Raw genomic sequence first — 13,010 nt, 5'->3', positions numbered from 1 at the left:
AAAGCTTATGTCAACGAATCAGCACGGCTTTAGAAAGCATTGCTCGTGTGAAACTCAGACAGCCCTTTACTCACTCGATATCCTGTTCACTATGGATGAAGGGCAGCAGGCAGAGTCCATATTTCCCTATTTCCGGAAACCATTTGACAGGGCGCTTCACTGCAGACTGTTAACGAAGATACGAGCACGTGGAAAAGGTTCGCAGACATGTGAGTCGCTCGAAGACTTCTTAGCAACAGAACCCAGCTTATTTTCCTTGACGACAAGTGTTCATTAGAGACAAAGATACCGCGAGAAGAGCTCCAGGAAAATGTGATACTGTCGCTGTTATTTTCCTTTTACATAAATGAAGTGGCAGATAGGGTGGGCAGCAATCTGAGGGCGTTTGCTGATGACGCTGTGGTGTACGGGGAGATGTCTTCGCTGAGTGACGGCAGGAGGATACAAGCTGAAGTCATGAAGGGCAGCTAGCTCCAAAAATACGAAAGTTGACACGGGTGATTAGGAAAAACAAGCCCGTACACCAACAGTGATGTCCTTATTGAAACAGTCAAGTCGTGTAGCGTGGGAAAGTGGTATGGAATGGAAAGAGCATGTGAAGATTGTGGTGGGGAAGGCGAATGGTCGACTTCGGTTTATTGCGAGAATTTTGGGAAATTGTGGTTCATCTGCAAAGGAGGCCGCATATAGGACGCTGGTGAGAGAATTCTCGAGTTTTTGGGATCCGTACCAGATCGTATTAAAGGAAGACATCGAAGGAATTGAGAGCTGGACTGCTAGCTTTGCTACCAGCACCTTCGAACAACACGTAAGTGTTACGGAGGTGCTTCGGGAACGCAAATGTGAATCCCTGGCGCGGAAGCGACACTCTTTTCGAGGAACACTGTTGATAAAATTTAGGCAACCGGAATTTGAAGCTGAGTGCAGAACGATTCTACTGGAGCCAACATAAGAACCACGATGATGAAACACTAGAGATTAGGGCTATACGGAGAGATATAGACTGTAGTTTTCCTATCGCTCTACTTGGGGGGTGGGGGGGATAGCAAAGGAAATGAGAAGTAATGGTGCAGGATACCCTCCGCCACGCTCCGTACGTATGCAGATGTAGATATTGACTTAGTGGGCAGGGCACGAGCGTCTCTTCGACCACGCTGGGGAGCAGAGGACCCACCTGAGGACGAGCAGGCTCTGCTTGAAGGAGCGCGGCACGAGGAAGGCGGCGGCGAAGAAGAGGTTGGCCGTCTGGAAGAGGTTGTGCTGCGCCGCCTCCCACTCGAGGCAGAAGGTGCCGGCGGCCGCGTCGCCCACGCCGCCCACGCCGACGCCGCCCGCCACCGACGCCGTCTCGTTGTCCAGGAAGGCGCTCAGCGTCGCGTTGGGGGCGTCGCCGGCCACGGCCGTCGTCACGGCCGGGTACTGCGGGCAAGCCGGTCACTCTTAGCGCTGTCCGGGAGTCTGCTGGAGGACACGTCTCGACACTCAGGCGGTCCTCCTACCAGCCAAACTCAGGAGACACGCTGCTGCTGAAAATTAATACTGAGGCTGGAAACCGTTGTCCTATACAGGGTGCACCAAACCTTTTGGGTCAAATCGGAACAGCTGGTAATGGGTCCACAACAGATTATATAGAGATACGGAACCAACTGCCAGACAGGCATATTTATTGTGTTATGTACCGGGTGATCAGAAAGTCAGTATAAATTTGAAAACTTAATAAAGCACAGAATAATGTAGATAGAGAGGTAAAAATTGACACACATGCTTGGAATGACATGGGGTTTTATTAGAACCGAAAAGAAACAAAGTTCACAAAATGCCCGACAGATGGCGCTGGACAGCAAAACGTCAGTGACTGCGCATTACAATCGTGTATAAAAGGAGCTGTAATGAGAGAGAGAATCAGATGCGCCAGCAGTCGCAGCATGTTGACGTTACCTGAAAAGGCGCTTTTAGTGAAGCTGTATTATCAGAATGGGTAATGTGCTAGTTCAGCGTTACGATCCTATCGCCACAGGAAGGGGATTCGAACGGGTAAAGGTCCGTTGACAAATGCAGCTGTGGCGAGAATGATTTCGAAGTTCGAAGCCACGGGTTGTTTAGACGATAGACCCCGTAGTAGCCGACCGAGCACAAGGCGTAATGCTGCTGAGACAGTTCAGGAAGAAATGGAGACTGTAGCGGGTTCGTCTATGCACGGGGAAGTCAGCGCTCGTGCAGTCGCACGTCGCACCGGCGTTCCATACACTACTGTTTGGTTGGCACTTAGGCTTACCCTCCGATGCCATCTGTACAAAATCCATCGGCATCATGGTTCGCTGGCGATTTGTGAAGCTGAGGGCATTTGCGGCATAGGCGTTTCAAAAAAATGGCGGAGGATGACGATTGGTTGAATAACGTCTTGTGGACCTACGAAGCTCATTTCACGCTCCTAGAGACTGTCAACGCCCACAACTGCAGAATTTGGGCTACCGAAAATTCTAGAACTGTCGTGGAAACTCCATTGTACGACGAGAAAGTCACGGTATGGGTTGGATTTACCACATCTACCGTTATCGAGCCTTTTTTCTTCTAGAAAATGCGTGATTCTGGTTTTCTAACTGTTACCGTGACGGGTGAGAGGTACGCCCATATGTTACAGAATCGCATCACCCCAGCCTGGCTGATAAATACCTGCTGGAACGTACGATGTTTATGCAGGATGGCGCTCCACCCCATATTGCTAGACGCGTGAAAGATCTCTTGCGCGCGTCGTTTGGTGATGATCGTGTGCTCAGCCGCCACTTTCATCATGCTTGGCCTCCCAGGTCCCCAGACCTCAGTCCGTGCGATTATTGGCTTTGGGGTTACCTGAACTCGCAAGTGTATCGTGATCGACCGACATCTCTAGGGATGCTGAAAGACAACATCCGACGCCAATGCCTCACCATAACTCCGGACATGCTTTACAGTGCTGTTCACAACATTATTCCTCGACTACAGCTATTGTTGAGGAATGATGGTGGATATACTGAGCATTTCCTGTAAAGAACATCATCTTTGCTTTGTCTTACATTGTTATGCTAATTATTGCTATTCTGATCAGATGAAGCGCCATCTGTCGGACGTTTTTTGAACTTTTGTATTTTCTTGGTTCTAATAAAACCCCATGTCATTCCAAGCATGTGTGTCAATTTGTACCTCTTTATCTACATTATTCCGTGATTTATTCAGTTTTCAAATTTATAGCGACTTTTTGATCACCCGGTACATACACAGCATATCCTGCATAACAACAATGCAGCTCACAGTAATTGTTCGAAGCGATGACTGCCAGTCTCAACGCGTGTATTGCAACAGAGCATGCAATTCGGCTGCACTCTCGCAAAGATCGCGGGCGTCTGTTGTACGTTGGAACATGCAGCAGGTGATAAACAGCGTACACCCCTGATCACTAAACAGACCTACTGTACACAACTTAGCTTGTAGCATGTGTGTCATGTGACATAGCACCTGTGTCATACGATGATCGTATACATCGCACCGGCACATTAACCAGTGCCCCCCCCCCCCCCCCACCACACACACACACCACACACACACTCACACAAACACACACACACCACTATCCTTCGTACCAGTTATCCACTGCATCGGACGTCTTGTGATGTGTCCACAGTCATGTAGTCATGTGTGTTACTATGCACAGTGCATGATATGTAATCATAGATGGAACGTTAGAGTCGGCTGACATGCATTTAACGTACGATGCGACAGGATGCAGTGTGTATAAAGCAGCACGAAGGTACAGAGAATGCTTCATCGACAGGCGTCGTATTAACTGTAAGGAGTTTCTCCCCATAGATGGAGTCTTTCGCGGCACACAAAAGCCGGGTGAGGATCCCACTGATGTCTGAACATCAGACTTCCAGCAGATTCTGTCAGATTGTGTGGCAAACCACCTCGAAATAAGCAAGTATCAACTTGCCCGTGAAATGCACACGTCGAAGGATGTAATGTGGAGAATACTGGTGGAACAGGTATTACATTCTTACCGTAAAGAATGCACGCAAGCACTGGGACCAACAGGTTTCAGCTCCACGCTCACTTCTGTCAGTGGACTTTCCATTGCAGTGGTGAACTTCGTACAGTTTTTATTGTTCACAGATGAGATCTCATCCACTCATGATGGCGTTTTCAACATCCACACGAGCCAAGCCACCCGCATTGGTGGTCACCAAGACGATTCTCTGTCAACGTGTGGGTGAACACTGTCCAGTATCACCTAACAGGACATTATTTGCTGTCTCATTTGATGAGTCCACATTACCTGGTGTTCCTGCAAAATATGCTGTAACGGTTCTTCGAGACTTAACGCTTCTAGTCGACAAAAGGACCTGGTTTCAACACTACAGTGCACCAGCCCTCTTCAGTGTCAATGTTCATGAGCACCTGAACAATACGTACCCTCACCGTCGGATTTAAGGGGTCGTATCCCATCGTAGCGCAATCTCCCACTTATGAACTTTTCTCCTGGGGTTACAGGAAGACGCTGATGTATGAAACCCCCATAGAAACGGATAAAGAGCTGCTTGCTAAGGCCCAAGCTGGCTGTTTGTTGCTGTAAAAAACACTAGGGTTCTTTGACATAGTGTAGCAGAACTTCTTGCACCATTACCAAGAATGCACTGAGACTGGTAGTCGTCACATTGAACAGCTACTATGAATTATGCTGTTGTTGTATGATGTACACTGTGTATTTCCATAATAAAAGTGCATTACCCTATATGAAATAATCGGTTTTTGACCCACTACCAACTGTTTCAATTTGACCCAAAAAGTTTGAGACACCCTGTATAGGTCTCCATGTCGCACATGGTGCATGCACTGCCCAACACCGAGCTTGTTGCACTGTCCTTAGTAGAACACCGGCGGCAACGAAGCATCGCGCCCAAAGACTATTTTAAAACACTCGAGTCATGCGCTCCAAATAAAATAGTCTTTTGATGCCAAATAGTACAGGATCTCATGACCTTCTAAGAGAAAAACCCCTGCTCCTGTTTATCAGTTAGTCTACCGACTTAACTTCCGTTTCCTCCATATAAACACTGCCCCAAAAACTGGACGTTTTGGCAACCGACACATACCGTCCGATATACCCACGTAAAAATTTGCCACCCACCGTATTCTTAGGACTCGGGTACCCATGTCATATGCTATTTTCGGGGAGGATGCCTAACTGAGGAATTTGCTCACTTGGCATCTGTGCTTAAACCTTTATGGTCTAATGGGACTTCTGATTACCCCTTAAAAAAAGGATATAATATTCCCTTTCTTTAGGATCCTGTCAGGGCTGTTGCGCTCCGTTTACTCCCAGTTTCATGCACTGTCAACATACCGTAGAAGTTTTATGGACCTTTCTCCCTAGAGCAGTTTGAATTTCAGGACTTCCAGTGTAAACACTATTCGGTTGGGCATAGTTGGATGCGGGTCACACTGTGAAATAATCAAGTTTAGAAGCATAAAATACTGGCAATTTGTAGAAAAGATGCGTACACTTGTAAGTCCCGTCAGGTCTATTGAGTCATGTTTTTGCATGACAGGTCATTATAATTGGAAGAAAGGATAAAATTGAGTTACTCTAGAACTTTTCTACATTTGATACTGATACATCAATTTACGAAAGTACTGATTCCGAAACAAACACGTTCTTGTATGATTCTAACTCATCAATTTACAGGTCAAACAAACAAAAAATGGCACCACGCTACATGTCATCATCAACAGAATATTTCCTCTTATTCTCGAGAAGCTGAAGATGGCAGTGATGACGAAAAACATCTCTGAATTATTTACATAACTAAAGAAGAAAGAAGAGCTGTTCACTAATACAATTCCAACCCTAAATGGTAGAAGTCATAGGCAGATTTTGTTGTTAATGTTGGAAAATTTGAAAATTATAGTATTCACAATATAGAACTAAGAAGTCTTTCAAAGTGTTCCCTATGCAAGGTGTTTCCGTGGTAGGTCAGAGAGAGAGAGCTGTTTTTCACAAAACCAGTTCTCATGAAGCGATATTTGTCGATGACTAGATCATCATGACCTGACGGGAATCTGAAGTCCCTGTTTGAAAAAGAAAAAAAAAAAAGATCAAAAAGGTACGGCCAAACTTTCAGGAAACATTCCTCACACACAAAGAAAGAAAATATGTTATGTGGACATGTGTCCGGAAACGCTTACTTTCCATGTCAGAGCGCATTTTATTGCTTCTCTTCAAATCACATTCATCATGGAATGGAAACACACAGCAACAGAAAGTACCAGCGTGACTTCAAACACTTTGTTACAGGAAATGTTCAAAATGTCCTCCGTTAGCGAGGATACATGCATCCACCCTCCATCGCATGGAATCCCTGATGCGCTGATGCAGTCCTGGAGAATGGCGTATTGTATCACAGCCGTCCACAATACGAGTACGAAGACTCTCTACATTTGGTACCGGGGTTGCGTAGACAAGAACTTTCAAATGGCCCCACAAATGAAAGTCAAGAGGGTTGAGGTCAGGAGAGCGTGGAGGCCATGGAATTGGTCCGCCTCTACCAATCCATCGGTGACTGAATCTGTTGTTGAGAATTGTACGAACACTTCGACTGAAGTGTGCAGGAGCTCCATCGTGCATGAACCACATGTTGTGCCGTACTTGTGAAGGCACATGCTCTAGCAGCACAGGTAGAGTATCCCGTATGAAATCATGATAACGTGCTCCATTGAGCATAGGTGGAAGAACAAACAAAAATGAGCTCTAACATGGAAATTAAGCGTTTCCGGACACATGACCACATAACATCTTTTCTTTATTTGTGTGTGAGGAATGTTTCCTGAAAGTTTGGCCGTACCGTTCTGTAACACCCTGTGTATATATCTTTAATTTTTTTCTTCTAAAGCAGTTTACAACCTGCCACAATGACATGAGGAAATTGAGAATTGTCAGTGCCAAAGAGGAATGACTCTGGCCATAGCGAGAGAGAGCAGACAGACTGAGAAAGGGATTCGTCGAGTTGTGGAACATGGACCATTCTTGAAGGTGAGTGAAGTTGAGCATAGACCTGGGGCGTTTATTCCTTATACTGCGAGCAGATCCTTTAAGACAGAAAATTTGTAAGGACAACGAACATAAAGAGCGTGTCCCTCCACCTTCCGAGATAACGGCATTAATCGGCTGTGACAAGGATGTTTTGGGACTTACGTAGCCTGGTATTTACACAATTCCGTGCCAATGAGAGGAGGATCACGTCGGCTAGTCGATTTCCACTGTCCACGGCCGCTGAGTGGAACATTATGAAGCGATAGAGCTGCCGATTTCTATTTAACCAATTACAAAAATGTAAACAGTTGGCACAATCATGTGGTGAACTTTCTGCACATGAAAAGGAAACAGTCCATTCTCATGAAGAATCCTGCATACCTTAGATTGTGAAACGTTCAATCGAGTAGCTAGGCGCATTGTACTTGAACGAGGACTGCGCTCTGCTGAATTAAGAATGTTTTCCTCTGAAATTTCCTGGGAGATTAAAACTGTGTGCCGGGCCGAGACTCGAACTCGGGACCTTTGCCTTTTGTGGGCAAGTGCTCTACCAACTGAGCTTCTGTAAAGTTTGGAAGGTAGGAGACGAGATACTGGCACAAGTAAAGGTGTGAGGACGGGGTGTGAGTCGTGCTTGGGTAGCTCAGTTGGTAGAGCATTTGCCTGCGAAAGGCAAAGATCCCGAGTTCGAGTCTCGGCCCGGCACACAGTTTTAATCTCCCAGGAAGTTTCATATCAGCGCACACTCCGCTGCGGAGCGAAAATCTCATTATGTTTTCCTCTTCTTGAACGCCACGAGGTTTTTCGGAGTGAATACGAATAGTGGGAAGAGTACTAGCTTCTAGCAATGTTCCAATAGATGTTTTGGCACTTGGAATTCTACGATTATGATAGCGACGGTGATATTCAGCAACAGCATCTTTCGCATTACCATCACAGAAGCCCAAAATGTACACCATCTCTCCATACTCCTGCGATGAAAACTTATATGCCATCACAAAGTGTACTGTACACAGGACACAATAACAGTAAACAGTGACTGCAGTATCAACAACGTGGTTATTATGCAAACGTACCACTCGCTGCATTTGTCTACCTAAGACTGATCGTGTGTCCAGTGAACACAAGTGTAGCGCCCCATACACCGTGGCATGATCCGGAACTCTGTTGTAGCTTCTTAATTATGAATCTGATCACATTACTGTTTTTACATTTTTTGTTCCAAGTAACCTCACGAATAACCTCCAGCAAACAGGGGAAAACCTCGTGACTCAGCCAGTACGGAGCGGCGGATTCCAGCTTTGGCGTCAGTTTTCAGAAGGAATTAGGAGCAGCACAGTCTCTCCTGAAGATAGCGGACAGGCGGATCGACTAAAAACTGAGTCCTGTTGACTTCAGATCCTGTAGCAAAGACTACCAAGGCTTAGGTATGTTTCTTATTTAAAAGTTATTTCACGCTGAAGACAGTGATGGACCGTGAGTACACACTGAATTTATTTTGCAAATAGCCCGCTTGTTAACACATTTTTATTACGACGTTTTAGTATCTATTATCCTATACTGTCACTCACGTCACTTTGCACCATTAATTACAATATGCCTTCTATTGGAGTGGGGATGATATCCTGGAGAGAGAATATGGAAAGGAATAGCGAGAAGGAAAAGATGGACAGAGAGATGTGAGAGAAGGAGAGAGAGAAGGAGTAGCTGGACAGAGAGAATAGGAGAAGGAAGTGGACAGGGGGAGGGGAGGAAGAAGTGGACAGAGAGGGAGGGGAAGGAGGATACCCACAGAGAGTGTGGGTGTAAAAAGTGGGCAGAGAGGGGGAAGGAGGAGATAGAAGTCTGCAATAAATACATATTTTATAAACAACTGTCTAGCTGAAGGTAGCCGGCAGACACTCACGGAGACGGCGGTAGCGGTGGAAGACCAGACTGCGGCGGCCGCGCCCGCCCCCGCGCTCGCGCCCGCCCCCGGGCCGGGGGCGGCAGGGGCGGCCACCCCCGGCGCCGCCACGGTGTCCCTGGGGCCGGCACTGGCACTGCCTCCGCCCCCGCCGCCGCCGGCCGCTGCGGCTCTGGCTGCCACCACGTCTGCCGCTGCCGCTGCCGCTGCCGCTGCACCGTTGCTCGCGGCAGAACCACCCATCACCGCCCAGCCGCCACCTGCAACAGGTAATGTATAGCCTGGTCGGGATCACTCGAGGATGGGCAGCGAGGTCGAAAGTGACGGGGCCGGGGCAAGAAGCTCACGCGGGAGGTCCGCGCCACAGCAAACCCTGAAGCTGACAAACATTCACACTTCCTGCCTGTTGTGCAAACTGGAGGTGGAGGAGAAAGAAAGGAGAAGGAACTAACGCTATCAGATACGTCGGAACTCTATATGGAATCAGCGGTGACGAGTGAAAATGTGTGCCGGATCAGGACTCGAACCCGGGATCTCCTGCTTAAGAGGCAGTTAGATTAAATCACTGCACCATCTGGACACGATGTCTATACCACTTCGTCACGCTCCATGGCCAACTCACATTCCCTCCTGGTGCCACCCATCTGCAGTCCCTGTCCGTGTCCTTCACGATCGCTAATTCAGATTCCCACTGGAGGTAAATGTGCGACCGCAATGAAGATTGTGGATTTATTGCTCATCAAGGCGAATCAGTTATATGAATAGTGATGTCTCTTCATTCAGACATGTCCAAAAGAAAAGACACCACGCGAAATCCGCAACTGTGATACGTATTACGTAAACTGAAGGTGAAGTGGGAGAAACGAAAGCAAATCGAAGGAGCTAACGATTTCAGCTGCATCTTTCACAGATACCTGAAACAACCCACACCACTCATTCGTACGACTGATTCGCCTGCATAGCAATGAATCTACAATGTTTAGTGCAGATGCACATTTACGTTCGCCCTCCAGCGGGAATCTAAAATTAGCGAGCGTGAACATAGACAAGGACTGCTGATAGCTGGCGTTAACGTCGGAATGTGAATCGGCCAGGGAACGTGCCGAAATATTCCGCGCATTTGCGATATACACTGTGTCAGGGTGGTGCAGCGGTTAGTGCAGGTGCCTGGGAAGCAGTAGAGCCACAGTTCTGGTCGTGGTCCAGCACACATTTTCACTCGTAGCTGCCGATCCCGCCTAAAGTCCCGAGCACGATAGGAGCTGAAAAGTTTGTGGGACAAAAGCTGCATGGGACAACGGGGGCCATAATATGACAATGGTCTTTTGTTGCTAGGTGGGGGTCTCATCAGAGATCTGGAGGTCACCTTTGTTTTTTTAAATGAGATGCTATAGTTTGGTACTTATTCCCTGACAGCGGCTGTCGAGACGAATCCAATGATTTGTAACTATAACGTCTTTGAAGGTCAACAAGGGACCCAAAGGTGGCATAACGTCCATTTACAGAAGGTGTTTGAAGTGATGACCATTGGTATCAATGCCGTGCAGCAATCCTCTTACCAAGCATTGAGTGGTATTCCTCATCACTTCGGCACTTACCGAAGCACTTCCTCTGGCAATTCTCTCTCGCATATCTTCAGGTGTCAAGTCTGGCGATCGAGCCGGCTACGACACATCTCCTCCGCGTCCAATCCAACTATTTGAGAACTGTCTCTGCAACTTATTTTTAACCATCAGTGAAAAATGTGCCCGACACCCATCGCGTTGATTCTCAAATTCTGTTACTTGTTCCTAAAGGTATTTCTTCCAATAACATTCCTAATTTTTCTTGCAGGAATGTGTTGTACTCCTTACCATTAAGATTTCCTTCGATGAAACAGTGGCCTACAATTTTGTCCTCCAGAATCCCACACCATACATTCACCGACCACGGTTTTTGGTGTGCAGCTTGGCGCAGCCAACATGGATTTCCAATTGCCCAATAATGCATGTTATGCAAATTAACTAATGGTTCAAATGGCTCTGAGCGCTATGGGACTTAACTTCTAAGGTCATCAGTCCACTAGAACTTCATCATCATCAGTTATCTGCTATATTAGCAGGTCCTTTGCCTCTCCATTTTCTGCGATCCATTGCTTCCTTCTTAAGGCTGCTGTATGTTGTACCGTCCATCATGACATCCAGTATCTGGAATCTCTTCCTTCCTCGCTTCCTTTTCCCTTCTACGTAACCTTCTAAAACTGTTTTATCAGTCCGTCATTCTTTCTTAATATATGCCCAATCCAATTTCTTTTTCTTCTCTTTATTACATCTAGTAACTGCCTTTTCTCTCCCACTCTTCTCAGTACCTCTTCATTTTTTACTCTGTCCATCCAACTTATTCCTTCCATCTTCCGCCATGTCCAGATCTCAAAAGCCTCCAGCCTTTCTCTGTCTTTTTTCCTCATAGTCCATGTTTCAGCGCCATATAGAAGAACACTCCATACAAGACATTTTATGAGTCTCTTTCTGAGTTCTCTGTCCATACCGCTGCAGAAGATTCTCCTTTTCTTATAAAACGCCTCTTTTGCCATTGCTATCCTTGTTTTAATTTCTGTGGTGCACTTCCAGTCGGTGTCTATCCTGCTTCCAAGATACTTAAAATTTTGCACCTTTTCTAGTGTTTCTCCATTCAGCACAATTTTTATTTCCTTATTTCCTCCTATTGCCAATACTTTTGTTTTATTTGTGTTAATTTTCATTCCATATATTTTTCCGTTAGTTGCAATGGTGCCCACCAAATCCTGTAATTCTTTTTCCCCTGTGGCTAGAAGGACCATGTCATCAGCAAATCTCAAGCACCCTACTCTTCTTCCTCCAATTTCTACTCCTTTGTCATATAATGAGCATTGGTCAATCATATTTTCCAAGTAGAGGTTTAAAAGAGTAGGTGATAAACAGCGTCCTTGTCTTACTCCTTTCCCTAGTCTGATCCAGTTTGTGCTTTCTCATCTCACTTTAACTGAAACTTTTTGATTAAGGTACAATGAGTTTATAAGTCTTCTGGTTTTCCAGTCCACTCTCTTTTCCCTCATAATAGTCGCCAGCTTGTCCCAAACCACATTGTCAAATGCCTTTTCTAAATCGATGAAGCACATATATAGGTCTCTTCCTTTTTCAATAAACCTTTCTTCCAAGATTCGTAGGAGCCCTATTGCATCTCTGGTGCCCGTATTCCGTCTAAAGCCAAATTGCTCCTCGCCGAGATTCTCCTCTATTACTTTTTCAAGTCTTTTATTAATTATTCTTAACATCACTTTGGCTGCATGTGAAATGAGGCTGATTGTCCTGTGCTCGCTGCATTTCTTGGTTCCTTGTTTTTTCGGCAATGGAATCATTACTGTTGTCAAAAAGTCCTCAGGCCATTCACCACTGTCATATATTTTATTACATAACCTCAATATTTCTCTTATTCCATTGTGGTTCAAGCATTTTAGTATTTCTCCCGGTATTGTATCTGTACCTACTGCTTTGCCATTTTTCATTGCATCAATGGCAGACTTTACTTCTTCCATTATGATGGTCGGTCCTTTCTCTTCGTCACTTACTCTGTTGTGTGGTTCAAGTTCCAGAGTTTCTGGTTTTCTATTTGTGTCATATAGCTCTTTTATATATTCTTCCCATCTCTGGAGGACATCGTCACGATCTTTATACACTACCTCTTCGTCTTTACTCAAAATTTCCATAGTAGCACTTCCTGCTCTGTTTTGTTCCCATGTCATAGTCTTTACTCTGTTGTATAGTAAGTCGTATCTTCCTTTCCTGTTCAGTTTTTCAGTTTCATCACATTCCTCTTTTAGCCATTTTTTCCTAGCCTGCTCTGTTTCTCTTCGCAGTTCGTTATTTAACCTTCGGTATATCTTTCTTGCATCTTCAGTGTTCTTGTTTTTCAATTTTCTTCTCTCCTCCATCTTGGAAATAATTTCTTGTGCGACCCATGGTTTTTTTGACCTTTTCCCTTTTACATATCCTATATTTTGCTGTCCTGCTTTAATGATTCCTT

The 13,010-nt window shown here is 45.7% G+C and overlaps 1 protein-coding gene and 1 non-coding gene across 2 annotated transcripts in view; one reads left to right on the top strand and one right to left on the bottom strand.

The window, feature by feature from the left end:
• The window catches only part of LOC124545533 (blood vessel epicardial substance-like), a 64,208-nt gene extending 54,996 nt beyond the window's left edge, over window positions 1-9,212 (bottom strand). Inside the window, exons 1-3 of the mRNA XM_047124480.1 lie at window positions 8,970-9,212; window positions 1,339-1,419; window positions 1,175-1,296 (exon numbers count right to left, since the gene is read on the bottom strand). Coding sequence (XP_046980436.1) covers window positions 1,175-1,296; window positions 1,339-1,419; window positions 8,970-9,212 — 446 coding nt within the window. The remainder of the gene's footprint in view (window positions 1-1,174; window positions 1,297-1,338; window positions 1,420-8,969) is intronic.
• On the top strand, window positions 7,695-7,769 carry Trnar-gcg. Its single transcript has one exon. It is a non-coding gene; the product is annotated as a tRNA-Arg (tRNA).
• Window positions 9,213-13,010: the final 3,798 nt, after the last annotated feature.

This window comes from Schistocerca americana, chromosome 8 (genome assembly GCF_021461395.2).
Source record: "Schistocerca americana isolate TAMUIC-IGC-003095 chromosome 8, iqSchAmer2.1, whole genome shotgun sequence".
Lineage (NCBI taxonomy): Eukaryota > Metazoa > Arthropoda > Insecta > Orthoptera > Acrididae > Schistocerca > Schistocerca americana.
The sequence above is the reverse complement of the archived record's forward strand: the minus strand, read 5'-3'. Positions and strand labels throughout refer to the sequence as shown.